Source organism: Balaenoptera musculus, chromosome 7 (genome assembly GCF_009873245.2).
Source record: "Balaenoptera musculus isolate JJ_BM4_2016_0621 chromosome 7, mBalMus1.pri.v3, whole genome shotgun sequence".
Taxonomy (NCBI): domain Eukaryota; kingdom Metazoa; phylum Chordata; class Mammalia; order Artiodactyla; family Balaenopteridae; genus Balaenoptera; species Balaenoptera musculus.
The window spans coordinates 47,342,595-47,361,240 of NC_045791.1; the positions used below are offsets into that span (position 1 = coordinate 47,342,595).

General features: G+C 34.9%; 1 protein-coding gene across 6 annotated transcripts in view; it reads left to right on the forward strand.

Annotated features, from left to right (window-relative positions):
- Positions 1 to 18,646, forward strand: part of LOC118898148 (sodium channel protein type 2 subunit alpha) — a 149,388-nt gene that overhangs the window by 95,010 nt on the left and 35,732 nt on the right. For all 6 annotated transcript variants that reach the window (XM_036858135.1, XM_036858137.1, XM_036858139.1 and 3 more), the window contains 3 exons: positions 4,835 to 5,008; positions 6,918 to 7,274; positions 13,211 to 13,690. In XM_036858135.1, the coding sequence (XP_036714030.1) occupies positions 4,835 to 5,008; positions 6,918 to 7,274; positions 13,211 to 13,690 (1,011 nt within the window). The remainder of the gene's footprint in view (positions 1 to 4,834; positions 5,009 to 6,917; positions 7,275 to 13,210; positions 13,691 to 18,646) is intronic.

Sequence of the window (18,646 nt, forward strand, 5' to 3'; positions counted from 1 at the left end):
GAATGTCTGCATTTTACAGTGGGAGAAACTATACCAATGAGAAATTCACAAAGCAATGGAAGCTCTGAATACTATATCAGAGACTGTAAAAGATATTTCGGAGACTATTTTAAGCTGTGGCCAAAAATCACAAAATTTTAGGAAAGAACAATAACATTACCTAGTCCAAATTTTTTCACATATATAGGAATCAATTCAACATTATCTATAAAAAGTGGGCAAGGGATCAAAGAAGCTTTATGGAGGTGGATATTAGGAAACAACTCAAATGGGCTTAAGCAAAAATAAAGATAATTCATTACTTCAAGTAACTAAAGTCCATTTGGGCATAGATCCACGTTTTAATCTGGCTAGATTCAGGTTCTCAGTCAATGTCATTGGGAGTTAGCTTCTTGCCAACTTTTTCCCAGTATGTTTTTTCATCTCTGGCTGGGTATTCTATTGATGTCAATGGTCTACCAACTTTTATCCTGACACAGCTCTTTAAGCAGAAGGATTGTGCCTCCTAACTAGTGGTTCTAACAAAAGCCCAAGAATTGAATATCATTGGCCTGGTTGGAGTTACATGACCATTTCTAAATCAGTCAGTTAATATGATTTTAGGGTTAGAATGCCCTATTTGGCCAAACCAGAACCATGTCTTATCACTGGAGACAGAGTAAATGAATACAATTATGAAGAAGAAAATTAGGTCTACCATTATCAGAAGAAGAGAGAGTGGATGCTGGAAAGACATAAACAACAAATGGACAGTTCAAAATAGGACTTGTCTTATGTGTTAAGGAAGATAATGAAATAGTAGAAAATATATAGACAGGATTCACATTCTTCTCAAGTACATATGGAATATTCCCCAGCATAAGCGATAGGTAGGTCATAAAACAAGCCTCATTAAACTTAAAAAGATTGAAATCAAAGTACTTTTTCTCACAGAAATGGAATGAAATTAGAAATCAGTAAACAGGAATTTGGAAAATTTATAAATATATGGAAATTAAAAGCATACTTGTAAATAACTGATAGGTTAAAAAAGAAATCACAAGAAAAATTAGAAAATACTTTGAGATGAATGAAAACGAAAACACACCAAACTGAAATAGTGCCTAGAGGGAAATTTATGCTGTAAATGCCTATAGTAAAAAAATAATACCTCAAATCCATAATCTATATTTTCATCTTAAGAAACTAGAAAAAAGAAGAGCAAACTAAATCTTAAGCTAGCAGAAGAAAGGAAATAATAAAGAATAGAGTGGAAATGAATGAAATAGAGAATAGGAAAACATCAGAAAAAAATCAACAAACCCAAAAGTTGATTTTTTGAAAAGAGCAATAGAAATGACAAATTTTTAGCTATACTTACCAAGAAAAAAGAGAGAAGATTCAAATTACTAAAAGCAGGAATGAAGAGGGGACATCACTATTGATCTTACAGAAATAGAAAGGAGTATACAGAGTACTTTAAATAATTGTATGCCAACAAATTAGATAACCTAGAGGAAATGGACAAATTCCTAGAAAGTAACAAACCACTGAAACTGACTCAAGAAGAAATAGAAAATACAAAAAAACTTATAACAAGTAAAAATTGAATTAGTAATCAAAAAATGTTCCCACAAAGGAAAGCCTAGGCCCAGATAATCTGTTTGGTGAATTCTACCAAATATTTAAAGAATTAACACCAATCCTTCACAAATTATTCCAAAAAAAAAAAGAATAGAAGGAAATACTTCCCAAGAGTTTGGAATTTAAAGCTGACCAAGATGGAGAAATTGAACAAAGACTTTGGGCTTTCCTTTAAAACCCCAAAGGGGTTACACTTAAGGAGTAAAGGCTATGTCAGAGAACCAGAAGATTCAGCTAGGACAAAGAGCAAACCAAAATAGCTGTGCCCTACTTAAGTATTAAACCAAGCTACCGTAAGTTCAAAGTGGCCAACCTATAATTTAACTTCCTGCTAGGACAAAAATCAGTACTTTTTAGAGGAAAATAATTGAATCAAAACTCTCTACAACACATTATTCACATCACATAAAAAATTACATGATATGTGAAGAAATAGGAAACTGTAACTTTAGTTGAGAGAAAAAAATACTCAATAGAAATAGATCCAGAGATGGCTGAATTACTAAAATTAGCATTAAAGGACTTTAGAGGACCTATTATAAATACATTTAACAAATTGAAGGAAAAAAATGGTCATCAAGAATAAACAGATGGAGAATATGAGCAGAAAAAATGGAAACTATATAAAAGAATTATCTAGACATTTTAGAACTGAAAAGTACAAATTCTAAAATGAAAAATTCACTGGATGAGTTTAAAAGAAAATTGCAGATGTCAGAAGAAAGTGTCAAACTTGAAGCAAACCAATAGAAATTATCCAATTTGAACAGCAGAGAAAAACTTACAGGAAAAATGAACTAAGTCACACTAATCTGCAGAATAACATCAAGTGGTCTAATATTTACATAAGGGAGACTCAGAAGGACAAAAGAGAGAATGGAACAAAACAAATATTTGGAGAAATAATGGCCAAAATGTTCTCAAATTTGATGAAAGATATTAACTTAGACACCTTAATATTAAATTGTAAAATTTCAGTGAACATCAACAAGGATAAATATAAAATTAACTACATTGGGCACATCTTAGCCAAGCTGTGAAAACAAAAGAAACTTTTAGAAGCAACCAGAAGAAAAATACATATTATATACAAGGGATTAACATCTCATCAGAAACAGTTCAGGCCATAAGAAAGTGGCCTGATGAAAAAAAGAAAAAAAGAAGTTAAAACATTATTCTATGGTGAAACTATCTATCAAAAACTGGTGTGAAATAAAGAATTTTAATATAAACAAAACCTTAAAAAAGTTGTTACACCGGAATTATGCTGCAAGAAATACTAAAGGAAGTTCTTCAGGCTGAACGGGAAGAATGTATTAGATGGAAATTTGAGAATGATGGTCACTAGAAATGAATAAATGTGGGTAAATAGAAAATACTGGATTTTTACCCTTATCTTAATTTCTTGAAAAGACAGCTGATTATTTAAAGCAAGTGTTTATAGCATATGTAAGTATAAAATATATGAAAATATTAGCACATGTGATTGGGGCGGCCAAGATTTCTTGGAAAAGAGACAAAAAGTGCTATACATTATTTAAATATTTATAGAATATTCAAACAATAGAATTCTACTCAACAATAAAAGGAGGAAAAACTGGTAATACATGCATGGGTGAATTTCAACTTGAAGTATTCAAGAGATATTTGGAAAAGTTAGCAAGACTCTCATGTTTCTGAGCTGGCCACCGAGGTAGAGAGTCATTCCATTTACTGAGTTAGCAAATATCAGAAGAGAAGCAAGGTTGTGCAGAGAAAGTGATGAAATGAATTTTGGACCTGTTGAATTTGAGGTACCTGTGAGACAGTTATCCAGTGGAGGTGTTGAATAAGGATGTAGTTCTGGAATTCAGGAGATATGCTTGAATGGGAGAATAGATCTCAAAATGTAAATTTATTGTAAAAGGAAAATTAGATTAAGAAGGTTGAGGACAGAAAGACCTCTGAAGAAATCCAGTGTTGAATGATTTGTTGGAGGAAGAAAAGCAACTGAGAAGTTTCCAGGGAGATGTGGATCACTGAAGCCAGGACAGAAACTATTTTAAGGAACAAGGAACAGACAACGTTGTGAAAAACTCCTAAAGAGGCAAGCAAGATAACTACTAAAAGTTCAATTGAATTGATCAATGGCAGTTTCGGTTATGTTGGTGAAATTGGTTAAAGCAGTTTGTGCTGACTGGCAGGTCAGGGGGTTAGTTAAAGAAATGGAACTAGTGAGTACAGACAAGTACACAAACTCTTAAAGAAGTTGGGCTATGAAGAGAGGACAGATGGTGGTAGCTAATGGGGGAAGTAGAATGCAAGGAGAGTTTCTTTTATGATGCTGGTGGCAGTTTTAAGGTGGAGAGGGACTGAGTATCTGTTGATACTTGTAAAATCCCAATAGGAAGCAGTCAGTAGCAGGAAGAGGTTGAAACTACAGGTTAATTGAGAAAGTGAATTCTTCAAGAAGTCCAAAGAAGATACATAATTGCAGCTGCAGAAATTAGAGCAAGGCAGGGACATGTCTTTAATTTTTAACAGGAAAAAAAAAAGCAAAGTATGGTGTGAATGTAAGTAGTTTGGTAGATATAAGGAAACTGAATGAGTTCAGGTTGACTGACTTCCATTACCTCTGAGATGCAGAAGTACTGAGAGTGGAGAATAAAGAAAAATGGTTGAAGACACGTGGAAAATTTAAAATAGTTGTAGAGAAAGAAAATGGAGAATAGAGAATGCTGCTTCTCTTTGGCCAGGAAAATAAATTTTTTTTTAAAAGCATCCTTAACATCTATAGGGCTAGTGGTGACCTTGTTTATTACAGCCAATATAAAGCCTTTTTAGCACCAGCCTTGCCTGCAGCGCCAAGGGAGGGAACCAAACTATTAGGTAATTATTTGGTGAGTTTTTGGAGGGCTAGGGAGATCAGAGGCAGAGCCAGGTAGTTGACCACAAAGAGTTAGCTGAACCTTTCACTTAAGAATATAGAAATAAGAATATTAATTTTATTGTCTTAATTCTTGTATTCTTTATCACTTGATGAACCTTAGATATAGTAAACAATTAAATATTGATTTGAATACAAACCATTTGAGGATACTAATTTCCTGGACCCAAGCCAATTTTTAAAACTCAGAATTGAATTGTGATTTGTTGGGACTAAATTAAATTGCTCAATAGTTATTTATGTTTTCAAGAGTCTTCACTTGTGTAATAAACATTTCTCACTTAGGTCTTCACTGGGATCTTCACAGCAGAAATGTTTCTAAAGATAATTGCCATGGATCCATATTATTACTTTCAAGAAGGCTGGAATATTTTTGATGGTTTAATTGTGAGCCTTAGTTTAATGGAACTTGGTTTGGCAAACGTGGAAGGATTGTCAGTTCTCCGATCATTTCGACTGGTAAATTAACTGAGAGTAACCATAATGTTTTTATAAATAATTTAATTAGTAGTCACTCTTTTCTAGGAAAAAATTACAAGATTTCCCATAGCTTTAATATTATTTGAATATACTTCTAACAAAGCAGATGGTAATTTCTTCTTCCTCATAGTTTTAATGCATAGATTAAGTTTATTCAAATGAACAGCCAATAGTTCTGTCCTTAGTAATTGAATGGCAAGGCTAATGGGGAGAGAGAAAATGGAGGTCATAGATAAACGCATATCAAATTAAACAACACAATATGTACCTCTCAGCTATATGGGGTTTACTTACCCATGGTAAGGCTTGGTTGGGGCTTTGGATGGGCTCATCTTTCTACCAGAGGCTAAGGGATTATGGAGTTGCCCACTTTGCCCCCATAGAAGCCAAGACCCGGGACTGGGTAGAGTGTACAGGGAAAGAAGACAGAGCTCCTCTACATCTGCTCCTTCAGCCAGGTCAGGAAGTCACCAAATCCACTCTCTGAGAAGAGTTGCCTGTGTTATACTTTAATTTTAAAGAAAGGGTCTTTCATTTGATCTTTATATTTCAAAGTTTATGGATCTTTTACAGATGAGACAAAATATCACTTGACACATTTCCATTTGAAGTTTGGTATGTTTTATTGTGCTGTGTATTTGAGTTGGCTCTAACTTTTTGTGATTTATTTTGAAACAACAGAGGTTGTATATAGTTAGTAAAGACAGGTTCTTATAGGCAACTTATCTTAACAGTGATTAGTTTCAAGACTTTGTTGTGAAGTCTGTTTAGAAACTCCCTTACCACTTTCAAATTTGTGTTAAGATCCTTAGAGCTGTGATTTCCTTTCCTAGTCTTCATGGATAGCTGTAGATCTAATTTGAAGCCAGTAGGATGCAAAAAAAAACAAAACAAAAATTAGCAATGATTATATAACAAGTACATGTGGGCAACTGCTTTTAAGAAGCTTAGTAAATCTTTGTGATAATGTGATGCACTTTGGGGAGATAGAAGGCATAATATCATCAGTGTCTTGCTTAGTATATCAGGCCCTTTTGCATTAATTATTCTCTGGAAATAAATTAAAATTTTTGGTTCTTATATCTGCTCCTTTGGGTCACTTAGTTGCCATTAAATAATGCACTACTCTTGACCTGACATTTACTGAAGCATTGGAAATAAAATGCTGCTGCTATTTAATGGTAAATGGTACTCTAGAGGCTTCTAATACAATCAGTGTGTCAGGCACAGTAGTGGAGAGCCATTTCTTCACTATAATGAGTTGATTAATTAAATCACTGAAGACATAAAGGTTGACAAAATACAGCTCTTTACTCAAGTCCAAGTATTTCTTCCTTGAATATAATAAATCTCCTTTAAAATACAGCCTAATATTACAGCAAACTAAAGATATAGCAGTCCAGAGATTTAAAGAAATTAGTTGGTTTTTCTCTTGTATCTTATATAAGTGTTAATGTTGTTTGCACTTGTGCATTTCAGCATTATATTTCAAGTACACTGAAAAACATATCCACTTTGGGCTTTTAAATAATGAGAGCCTCTACTTCTCTGAAAGAGTCTTTTCTAATTAATCACCACTAATCTTAGATATCTCAGTTCCTTACAGAAAAACAAAAAGAATAGTATAAATGCTTATGTAAGATTCAGGAATATTTAGTGAATCTTATTCTTTGAATGCTGATGAAAAACTGTATAATTATTTTATTTACAATATAAACTATTTCAAAATGAAAAATATCCCATGGTAACAAACTAATACATTTGCTAGATAAGACTTTGGCACATGAATAATCCATCACCTAAAATTGAGACACTGTAGATTTTTCCTATAAACAAATATGCAGATTCTTCAGAATGCAGAGCAGTAATGGCCTTCTTTTGTTTCCAGCTCAGAGTTTTCAAATTGGCAAAATCTTGGCCGACTCTGAACATGCTGATAAAGATCATTGGCAATTCTGTGGGAGCTCTGGGTAACCTCACCTTGGTGTTGGCCATCATCGTCTTCATTTTTGCCGTGGTCGGCATGCAGCTCTTTGGTAAGAGCTACAAAGAATGTGTCTGCAAGATTTCCAATGATTGTGAACTCCCGCGCTGGCACATGCATGACTTCTTCCACTCCTTCCTGATTGTGTTCCGAGTGCTGTGTGGAGAGTGGATAGAGACCATGTGGGACTGCATGGAGGTCGCCGGTCAAACCATGTGCCTTACTGTCTTCATGATGGTCATGGTCATTGGAAACCTGGTGGTATGTGGTAAAACATTTTTCTCATTTTCAGTAAAAGACAATGTAACCATGAAAAAGTATGTTCAACTGAGGAATGTTTTGAATGTTTTTTTTAAAAATCAATTCTCAATTTTCATGATGGCAGGAGTCAGGTATAGCTCAGACTATTGAAATCCACATGAACTCTTTTTAAATATTTCCTTATTCATTATTTTTATTTTTATTTTTTCCAGTTTTATTGAACTATAATTGACATGCAACATAAACTCTTAAAATGTCTTTTGAACCAAAGCTGTTCTTCATCTCTGTACCTCTTATTGTTCAGGGAGAGGGCCATTTTTGGCTTTTATGTTTCAGTTCTCGTACTAAAGCATGGAAGTGCCATGAAGAACAGTCATTCATTTTATTTATAAGTACTAATAATAGTATCACTTGAAAATGTTTCAAATTTGGGTTCTCTACAAGTTGGAGTTAAAAAAAAAAAATAGTGTTAATCTCAGTCCGTTAAAAGCACATAAGGTAATTGTTGCCTAGAAACTACAGTATGAACAAGTAACACTGACTCAAGAATCACTTGTTTATCATATCTGTGTAAAATGAACCATGTCCAACACATCTCTGCTGAGTCCTGGAGGCATGGGAAAGATGATAGGGAGATATATATGGCATTGTGATATGACATTTACCTAAACAGGAGTAAAAATATGAGCTAGTAAGTGAAAAAACGTGAAAGTGAAGTGTTATATGTCAAGTTCACAAGATGGAAACTTTGCTTTACAGTGGCAAGGATGATCAAGCAAGGCTTTGTCAAGGAGTTCAGACCTGAAATATCTTTACTGAGATGTAAGATTTAGCTTGGTAAGAAGAAAGGTAGACTGTCCCAAGCCAGGGAGCAGTGGACCCAGTGGTTGGGGAAGAAAGGACAGTAGATTCTCTAAGAGGGATCAGGCTCTTATACTTTAAATATAAAGTTATTATACTAAGGTGCTTGATTAGGCCCCAGTCCAGTGGAATAGTCGTAACCAATATTTTAAAGTATGCAATTTATAGACTTCATTTCCTTTCACATCGAAGTAACTTCCAGTTCCCCAGAGGAAAAGAAAAGGGAGGGGGGGAAAAAAAGCAAAAGACTATCATTTATTTCTATTTATCCCAAGATTTCAACCTCCTCAGTATTAGCTTAGATAATTCTGACCTCTTCTTAAAATAACAACAAACATGAACAGTGTACAATCCAGAAATATGAACAGAGGCCTAAAACAATAAACATTTATTAATTATTTCATAGTTTCTGTGGGTCTGAAATTTGGGGGCACCTTATCTGGGTGCTTCTGGCTCTGGGTCTGTCATAAGGTTGCTGTCAAGATGTTGGCAGGGAACTCAGTTATCTTGACTAAGACTGGAGGATCAACTTCTAAGAAGGCTCACTCTCATGGCTATTGGCAGGAGGTCCCAATTCCTCTTTGTTGACTGTTGGTAGAAGGCTTCAGTTTTTCTCCACATGTATCTCACCATAGGATTGTTGATTATTTCATGACATGGCAACTGGCTTCTCCCAGAGTAGGTGACACAAAACAAAGGGCAAGGAGAAAGCCCTCTTTATGTTCTAATCTTGAAGTCACATACTGTCACTTCTGCCATATTGTATTCATTAGAAGCTAGTCACTAAAAAGAACTCACACTTAAGAAAAAGGGATTAGGCTTTCACTTTTGAAGGGAAGAGTATCAAATAATTTATATACATAAATATATATATATATATATATATATATTTTTTTTTTTTTTTTTTTTTTTTTTTTTTTTTTTTTGGCCATGCTGCGTGGCACGCAGGATCTTAGTTCCCCAACCAGGGATCAAACCCGTGCCCCCTGCAATGGAAGTGTGGAGTCCTAACCACTGGACTGCCAGGGAATTCCCCTGTAGATTTACTTTAAAGCCACCACAATTCCGAATACAACTTGCTTGCTTTCAGAAAAGTGCAATATTTCATAGAACAGAAAGAAATGGTCATAGGGTTAATAGAAAAGAAACAAAGAAAAGGTCATAGGTTTGATTTTAGATTTGACTTGATTTCATTTATATATTTGGCATACACTGGAAGAAAAGAATAAAAGGCAGAGAACAGAACCCTTTATGACAACAATGAGTGAGCAGATCAGACACAAGCAACAGGGAATTCATAGTGGGAGTAGTAGAAAGTAAGTTTGGGGCCAAACTGTGTAGAGTTTAATTTATGAAAAGGCTGACTTTGCATAACAAAATTGGAGTTTTCCTGTAGGCAATTCAGAGCTACAGATGGCTTTTTATCAGGAAAGTGACAATGAGCAAGGGGGTTTTGGTAGAATTCATGTAGCCAGAAAACACAGAGTGAATTTAAAGAGAAGGAAACTCAACATATCACATGTCATCTATTAGTTTACTGAAATAAGACACATCTCTCTAACTGTACGGAGGATTCAAGTTGAAAAGAGAATTTCAGGAAGTATCCATACCTATGGATGACATTTAATATTAATTTGGATGGCTGTATATGCATAAAAAGATATAGCCTATAAAATAATAATTTCCATCTATTGGCATAAATTTAAATTCTGTACATTAAAAAAATTTTTTTTTATTTTTGGGTGCATTGGGTCTTTGTTGCTGTGCGCGGGCTTTCTCTAGTTGCGGCGAGCCGGGGCTACTCTTCCTTGCGGTGCGCGGGCTTCTCATTGCGGTGGCTTCTCTTGTTGCGGAGCATAGGCTCTAGGCACGCGGGCTTCAGTAATTGTGGCACGTGGGCTCAGTAGTTGTGGCTTGCAAGCTCTAGAGCGCAGGCTTAGTAGTTGTGGCGCACGGGCTTAGTTGCTCTGCGGCATGTGGGATCTTACCAGACCAGGGCTCAAACCCATGTTCCCTGCATTGGCAGGTGGATTCTCAACCACTGTGCCACCAGGGAAGCCCTAAATTCTGTACATTTTTTAAAAAATTAAAGAATCTCCTTTTTTTTTTTGTTTTACTATAAGTTAAAAAATATTCCTCCTTTTGTGATATCTTGGATATTTTTTCTGGAGTAACTAAGGTAGTAATAGTATCTGTCATGTTTACCACTATTAAGGAAATGTGTTCATATCACATTTGCTTAAATAAGACTGACTGAAACTGATGCAGTGCCTCCTACAATCCTTCCTTCTCATCCTCACCAGAAAGGGTCATGTCCCCCAAAGACAAGCTGACATAACCTCCTGTTAACACATGTAAACTTCTGTATGGTTCTCCACCACGAGAAGTGTGAGTAACCACTGCCTAGTCCACAGACAAGACAGAGGTTTGGCCACAGACTGCTTTTCCCCAGGCTATTATTCTTGGTTTGCTAACACTATGGCCAGAAATCCTTTTATAGGTTCAAGGCAAGTGCTGCAGAAGGAAAATACGATTTTTTGAAGATTACCACTTCTAGAAGTAGCCACCGCAGTCTCGTCTATGTCTAAGAGAAGGTGGAGCATTAGCACACAGGAGGGATGTGAAAGTTTTGGGTTCTTCTCACCAATTAAGAATCAGGATGGGGGCTTCCCTGGTGGCGCAGTGGTTGAGAATCTGCCTGCCGATGCGGGGGACACGGGTTCGAGCCCTGGTCTGGGACTAAGCCCGTGAGCCACAACTACCGAGCCTGCGCGTCTGGAGCCTGTGCTCCGCAACGGGAGAGGCCGCGACAGTGAGAGGCCCACGCACCGCGATGAAGAGTGGCCCCCGCTTGCCGCAACTAGAGAAAGCTCTCGCACAGAAACGAAGACCCAACACAGACATAAATAAATAAATTAATTAAAAAAAAAAAAAAAAAAAAAGAAGAATCAGGATGGAGGGACTTCCCTGGCGGTCCAGTGGTTAGGACTCCACATTTCCACTGCAGGGAGCACGATCCCTGGTCGGGAACTAAGATCCTGCGTGCCCACGTTGCAGCCAAAAAAAATAATAATAATAATAATCAGGATGGAGACAGTATTGATATGTGCAATACATTCCAATCCTGAACCCCAAATGGAAATTATTATTCCAAGAGACTGGGGGACGTGTGAGTCATTTTCACTCAATGAGCTATCAGGTCTGCCCATGACCACGTGTGAGACAGGTTTCCAGGTTTCAGTCCCTGAGTAAGCTAGTTGAACTGTATTCCCTTAAATTGCCTTTGATCACAACCAACACCTTGGCCAGTTGTTATGCAGATCAATCCCCTGTGGTAACAAAGGAGCCCTAGAAAAAGAGTTCAGCTTGGCTCACACAAACATTTCCAAGAAAAAAAGATAAATTGAAAGATAGTATAACAGAGGGTAGGTGGTATCATAGTATTAATAACAGTGATGGTAACAGCTAAACTTTCTCAAGGGTTTACCATGTGCCAGTAGCTTTGTGAGAGCCACATGGATTTTCTAATTGAATCCTTACAACAATCTTGTAAGCTTAGCACTGGGAAAATTGACAGAAACTGGATTCTTACCCAACATTATAATTCTAATGAGAAAGGGGAGCAGGCCATATAGATATAACAGTAAATGACACAAATAGATACCTGTTCCAATGCTTTGAAGAGGAACTATAAGTTGGATCTCACTCTGGGAAGGTTGATTGATATTTGCCAAGAAAAAGTTCCTAATAGAAAAGTTCATTAATAAACCTCAGGAAATCAAATCTAGAAAAAAATTATGGTACCAAAATTCAGTTTTATAATGGATAAAACCCAAATGTAACATTTAATTTTTTTCTCTTGCATCTGTTTTTTCATCCAAAAAGTAAATTCAAGGCAAATCACAATAAAATATAACTTTATTGGTAAATTTCTGATGTGAAGGAACAGGTCTTAGTATGAATACTAGCAGACATGGTATAGCAATTGAAAGATGTCAATATAGACTCACAGAATTATGTGCAGTTCTTGTTGGGTCTTATAGGTTTTTACCTTCCTTACCACAATTGGTTAGACTAACTCGTACTGGTTAGACAAAGGAACTCTGAGCCTCATTAGCTTATTGGAAAGATAGGAATATAGCAAGAATGCAGCATCCTTTTCATTGGAGTTTTACTTAAAATTTTTCCTAGGATTCCTCTTCTGTACTATTTACTTTTAGTCTTTGGATCCCTTCAGGGCCATATCCTTCTTTTTTGTTCTGTATGCTTGAATAGTCAGGGACTCATGAACATTATCAATCAAATTCTGAAAAAAGTTATATTACTTGGTCTTGTGCCCATGGGAGTACTCTGTCCCTTAGTAAATTACCTCTTTTTGAGTGTGCATGGTGGGGGTATGGTCACTAATCTTTTCACTCACTCATATCAGTGGGTCCTATTTTTGGAGACCCAAGTTATAGACTAATTAGTGGTCTCTAACCATTTCTTTATGGTATTTCCAACCACTGTATAAGTCTAGTGGCCATTATTTTCTGAACCAAAAACTGGGAACTTTGATCTAGCAGTAGGTATATATATTTTTTTAAATCGACAAGTTATCTAAAGTGCAAAAGTTGGTACAAACACATAAAAATAAAATCGTATTTAAATATATTGGAATCATCTTTGGCTTCAGGAATAAAACTATAATAAATTATCAGTGTCCTGGAAAACCCAAGTTACATGGGGAAAATACTTAACATCCCAATAAAAGGTTTTTTTCTTTTTCACTGTACAGTTATCTAGATAGCTAAAATTTTAAATTTGGAATTGAACTTAATGTAGAAGTTTTATGCAACAGTGGTTTCAGTAATTTTGCAATGACTAAAAAGGAATTAGTGTTAATAGTATTATTTTATATTGGCCAGGTATTTATTTCATTCACCTTTTTTTTTTCCCCAGGATAGTTTACCATAAACTAGAAAGAATACCTATCAGCAAAAAGTGAGGTGTAAGAACAGTTTTGGAAAATTTGTAGTTCGGAGCAATAGAAACAACGGAATGTTTTGATCACCAATTTTCCTATTGTGTTTTAGGTTCTGAACCTCTTCCTGGCCTTACTCTTGAGTTCATTCAGTTCTGACAATCTTGCCGCCACTGATGATGATAATGAAATGAATAATCTCCAGATTGCTGTGGGAAGGATGCAGAAAGGAATTGATTATGTTAAAAGAAAAATACGTGAATTTATTCAGAAAGCCTTTGTTAGAAAGCAGAAAGCTTTAGATGAAATTAAACCTCTTGAAGATCTAAATAACAAAAAAGACAGCTGTATTTCCAACCATACCACCATAGAAATAGGCAAAGACCTCAATTATCTCAAAGATGGAAATGGAACTACCAGTGGCATAGGCAGCAGTGTAGAAAAATACGTTGTGGATGAAAGTGATTACATGTCCTTTATAAACAACCCCAGCCTCACTGTGACTGTACCAATTGCTGTCGGAGAATCTGACTTTGAAAATTTAAATACTGAAGAATTCAGCAGCGAGTCAGATATGGAGGAAAGCAAAGAGGTAGGAATTTCTACGTCAGAAGTTATTTTGGTGTTATGTATGCTTTAAACTATCAGACTTTTAAAAATTATATTTTCTTTCTGTAAGAAAATAGGAAATACCTGTTGACACAATTTCTATGGCAAAATTGGTGATAGATAAATTGACAGTACCTTAATATATAACTAGACAAATGACATGTTGACTCATTTTTTCAAATATTCACCATTTTGAATTATTGATAATATGAATATTCAGATTAATATGAATTTTTGAGGATTTTAAATAATTTTTGATTTGTGAACAGTGCCTCAATTTATACACTTTCTTCCTTATAATTCTCCCACAATGGTGGTTTTTTTGTATGTACTAGAACAATACTTGGTGAGAGGGCAGTTCCAATTCTCATTTTGCTACATTCTTGGCTCTTATGGAATAATTTACAAACTGTGACCTTATTTAGTTTTCACAGGCATATTTATTAATGGAAGTATGATTGGGATATTGGCTTGATATTTACATATAGTTTCATGTTTCCTGAAGTAAATAATTTTTTTAAAGGAAGTGAAGGTAGTGATGAAGAATCAGGTTGAAAATGTTTTTAACCTTACTGAACCCAGTACATGCTCTCTAAACAAACAAAAAGCCTTGATACATTATAGACTGTAAAATTCTAAATTTACCAACTACAGTTAAGAGTCTTGGTAGTTTAAAGAATTCTTTGATTTACTAGAAGAGTATAAATACCAGGATATGTTCTTGGTTTGTTTATAGGTTAATAAGCACAGAGTTGGGAATAAAGAGAAGAAGGAATTAAAACCTTAATGTTTAACTACACAAAAATGAAGACAGAATTCCCAACGATTAAAGCTTGCATAAACAAATAAAAATAACAACGAAAGACAAAGATTCATTCTTTTTTGTCATTTGAAGTGATTGGCAGGGAACAAAAAGACCTCTATTATTATTCTCATTCTAAGAAAGATGATTTGGGGGAGTTTGAGATGCTGAAGGGTACAATTTAAGTAGTGCAACAAAGTCACAAAAATTAGGGATCAGTTAATAAAATTATGAGCAAAAATATATTTCTAAGAAAGGAACCTTAGATATTTTAATCAGTATTACTATATTTATTCTATAAGATGACTGAAGAAGACGCTATTTCCGTTTTTCTTGTTTGTAAGATAGGTAGTATTGCTAATTCAGTGATTACATAGAAGTAGATGTTAAACGTGAAATTCAGAGAAAGTTTAAATATAGGTACTAAAATTAGCATATAGGTAACAAGGCCATAGCTACTAGTTTCACAAAATAACAGATGAGATTAAAGGGGAAAATTTTAAACCTTATAGCCTGGGACAAATAATTGCTGTAATTAGTTGAACTCAATTGTTCACTAATAAGATCATTATTTTAAAACTGACTAATATCTTAAGATCTAGTTAATAAAATGTTGGATAAGCGTATTTGATTGCGCTATGCTGAAAGGGTGGGGACTAACTTCTGGCATTGTATATTACTAGAAACTAAAGTCAGCATTTGGAAGATAGAATTCGGTCATTAAATTTTAATATATATTCCCCTCTCATTATTTTGACATTATACCTAACAGCAAATATCTCCCTTACAGTACAGAAGTCAATTTTTATTTTTATCTAGTAAAAAATATATTAACTAAGAATGAATTATGGAGAATAAAATGTTGAAGCCATCAGTCAATTTAAACTTCTGGCTGAGTATCTTTTGAGGTATGGTTAACTCATCATCCAGTCTTCTTAATTTTCAGAAATTTTAAAGCCTCAGACTTCTCCAAAGGAGCATGTATTTTGCCTCATCTCAAACCATTGTGTTTGACATTAGAGAATTATCTAGTTAAGGTGGGGCTTATAGAAGGAAAAATCCAAACTCTCTTCCCAGTTTCTCTTGTTACCATTAAGCTTTTTCATCTGTTTTCTGTTTGAGTTAGGTACTCCAAAGTAATATATGTGAAGTCAATACTTTGGAATTGGAGGCAGAGAACTGATCTGCCAGTTGAAAATAGACAGAATTATTGTATTGCTTTAGCTGTAGAGTCCTTTCAATACTTTCCCATCATAGTGATTGTTACTTGTGTGCTAAAATTTATTATTTGGTGAAATTTTTAATTATGGCTTTATATCAAACTTCCTAAATATAAGCTCATAAACAAATAAAGGACTAGAGCAATAGTCTAGGAAGGGACTATGTGCACTTTTTAACTTTTTGGTATTTTACCTTGTAACTCTACACTAGAAAACAAAAGAGAACTGACATAATTATTCAAGAATCGCAAATATTCCCACCTCAGATATCTTTTCAGTGTTCTGCCTTCAAGTTTTGTCTGGTCATTTCCTTAACTGGTAGGTTTGGATTGTGCTGTTAAATATCACATGTGGAGTATTAATAAATGGAATAAGGCTAATTGACATTCTTTTCTAAATGATTTGAAAAATTAAAGGAAAAAAATGGAGCACCTTTTAATTTTTGGAATGCCTAATGAATTCCTTTTTATAGGGCAGACTAACCAAGTGGACCCAGAGGTTGTTTAGGTGTTTGAACTAAATCCTCTTCTATTTCATCTTTGCCAAATTTGTGTGATCCTTTGACAGCTTTCTGTAGATTCTCTAGAGTATATTATTTTAAATTCATATCTTAATTATATGTTTTAACTCGTTATTTTGACTATATATAATGTAATTCCTTTCATACTTTGTGATTTTGAATGATTGATTTTTCTTATAGAGTTTTAATAATGTTGAAGCCGCAATGATTATTTTTCAAAGTGAAATTTACTAGTGCAATATGGTGACCTTCACTGCTTACCGTTCTTACTTCTCACAGGGGTAAAATCAAGCTGGAGCCATCAAGAATGCAGCTCTGGTGTTTTTTAACCAGCCAGAGGCTCGTGCCACCACTTTTCCCCAGGTTACCTAAGCAAGTTGTACATATATAAATATAATTAGTTTCTAAATGAATTTTGACTGGCCTGCATGTTACTCAGCTACATTCCTTGCCCGTCCATTGGCAGTAAAATAAAAACATGCACAGCCGCTTTTATGCTGAGTCATAAAGCATGGTCAGGCAAGTCTGGCAACCCTAACTTTTTTTAAAAAATGAGTTAGCTGCTAATTTTCTTACATAGATTTTTATAGAAATTACATTCAGTGAAAAGTAAAAGCGCATGCCTTTATGGATTATTTAATTACCATTTAACATTACAGAGTTTTGAACGTGCTAAGGGTCTAAAAGGAGAAATATAAGATACTCTTTGAAAAACTCTTGCAGAAAGCTTTCTCTCCCCTGCCCTTTTCTTAAATAAATAAAGCCCCAATGAGTGTACTTTGTTGGTATTTTTTTGTTCAGTGTCATATTAAATTTTTCTGAAGGGTAATCTGCAAATTAAAGCAATCCCTTATTCATGTGCAAACTTCCTAAAGGATGTTTTAATGTGATTAGAATGTAAATGAATTGGAATGTTATGTTTTGGCTGCTACCAGCATGGGTACAATTTTTATCTGCTTCATTTCAGAGAAAATGTCTATTTAGCACTTTACCAAAAGTACTTTGTATTTAGAATACAATTCCCTTGGAGAATCTGTTGATATTTACCCCTAAAACTCTTGAGAATGAAAGAAAAGGAAATACATTTTCTACACCAAAAGAAAGGAAGGAAGGAAAGAAGGAAAGCAGTGTTATAGGTGGTATATTCATTCTGAAAAGAGATCTGGAATCCACTTTCTTCATCGTGTTGCTCCTCTGTACTTGGTGTTTTTGTCTCTCCTTTATTTCATCCAGACCTGCTGGGAAACTTTCTCTTGAAGAATATTATTTAAATATATCATGCACTGCAAATTCATATAGGAAGAGAATCAGTGTGAGCTTTTGCTCCTTTCGTGTTTATTAAATGAAGGGACCTCCTAGTCATGCAACTAAGGCAGTGAATGTAACACCTTTCTATGGGCTCCATTTGGAGGACCTTTCATTTCCTGATGTTGAAATCACAGTTTTGTGCTAAAATATGTTAACCAAATTGCTCGACCCAATTTAATTATTTTCAAGAAATGTTAATTAAATGCTTTGTCACTTAGATGCAGTTTCCTCTCCTTCTACCATTAAAATTGTAAAACAACCCTAACATAAGCATATTTGCCTCTTTGGAAGGAGCGATAATCATGCCATTTTGGGAACATTCTTTTGTATCTTGGAACAAAATATTTAGTCACTGGCACTCTACATTCATGAAAGATAATGCCTTATATATTGGAGGAATGAAACCAATGTCATTGGTCATATAAAGTGAGACCCAAGGTAAAAAATGCTCACAACTAAACACAGATACATACTAAAAACATATACACAGGGACTAGAGAGAATTATTTTTTCCTATTATATATTACTTCTTCAGAAAAGTGTGAGATTTGACTCCTTAGGATAATGGCTTGTTTTTCCCAGTTTCTTAGAAAGAGGTAAGTTAGTTTTCTTATTCTCTGAGTATCATTTTCCAAGTTCCTGTGTAGAGAGGTATATGAGGGAAAGTGACAATCAGGAATATCATCTACCAGTATTTAAGAGATTTAGCTGGAGTAAGTGTGGTGGAACACAAACTAAGTAGAACTGATGCAAATGACTTCATTTATTCTCACCCTCACATTATTACACTTTCCAATTTCCTTGAATATGTCTCTGGCCAGAAAACATTGTCTGCTCCCTAAAAGAGTAGTATACTGAATTCTAACACAAGGGGTAGGAAGGGAGAGAAGGATGTGTAGAGGTGGTTTGGGTAAGCAGTGATAGAGTGGTTTCAATAGAAACCCATCTATAATTTTATACTGGAGAATGTGTAGTCTTCAAGGGAAAGTTTTCCAGTGGGATAGTGATTAAAGGATAAAAAAAGCTCTAAATATCCTTAATGTAAGAACAAAATTGGCCAAACATGTGTCTTTGGGGCACTGGTAATAT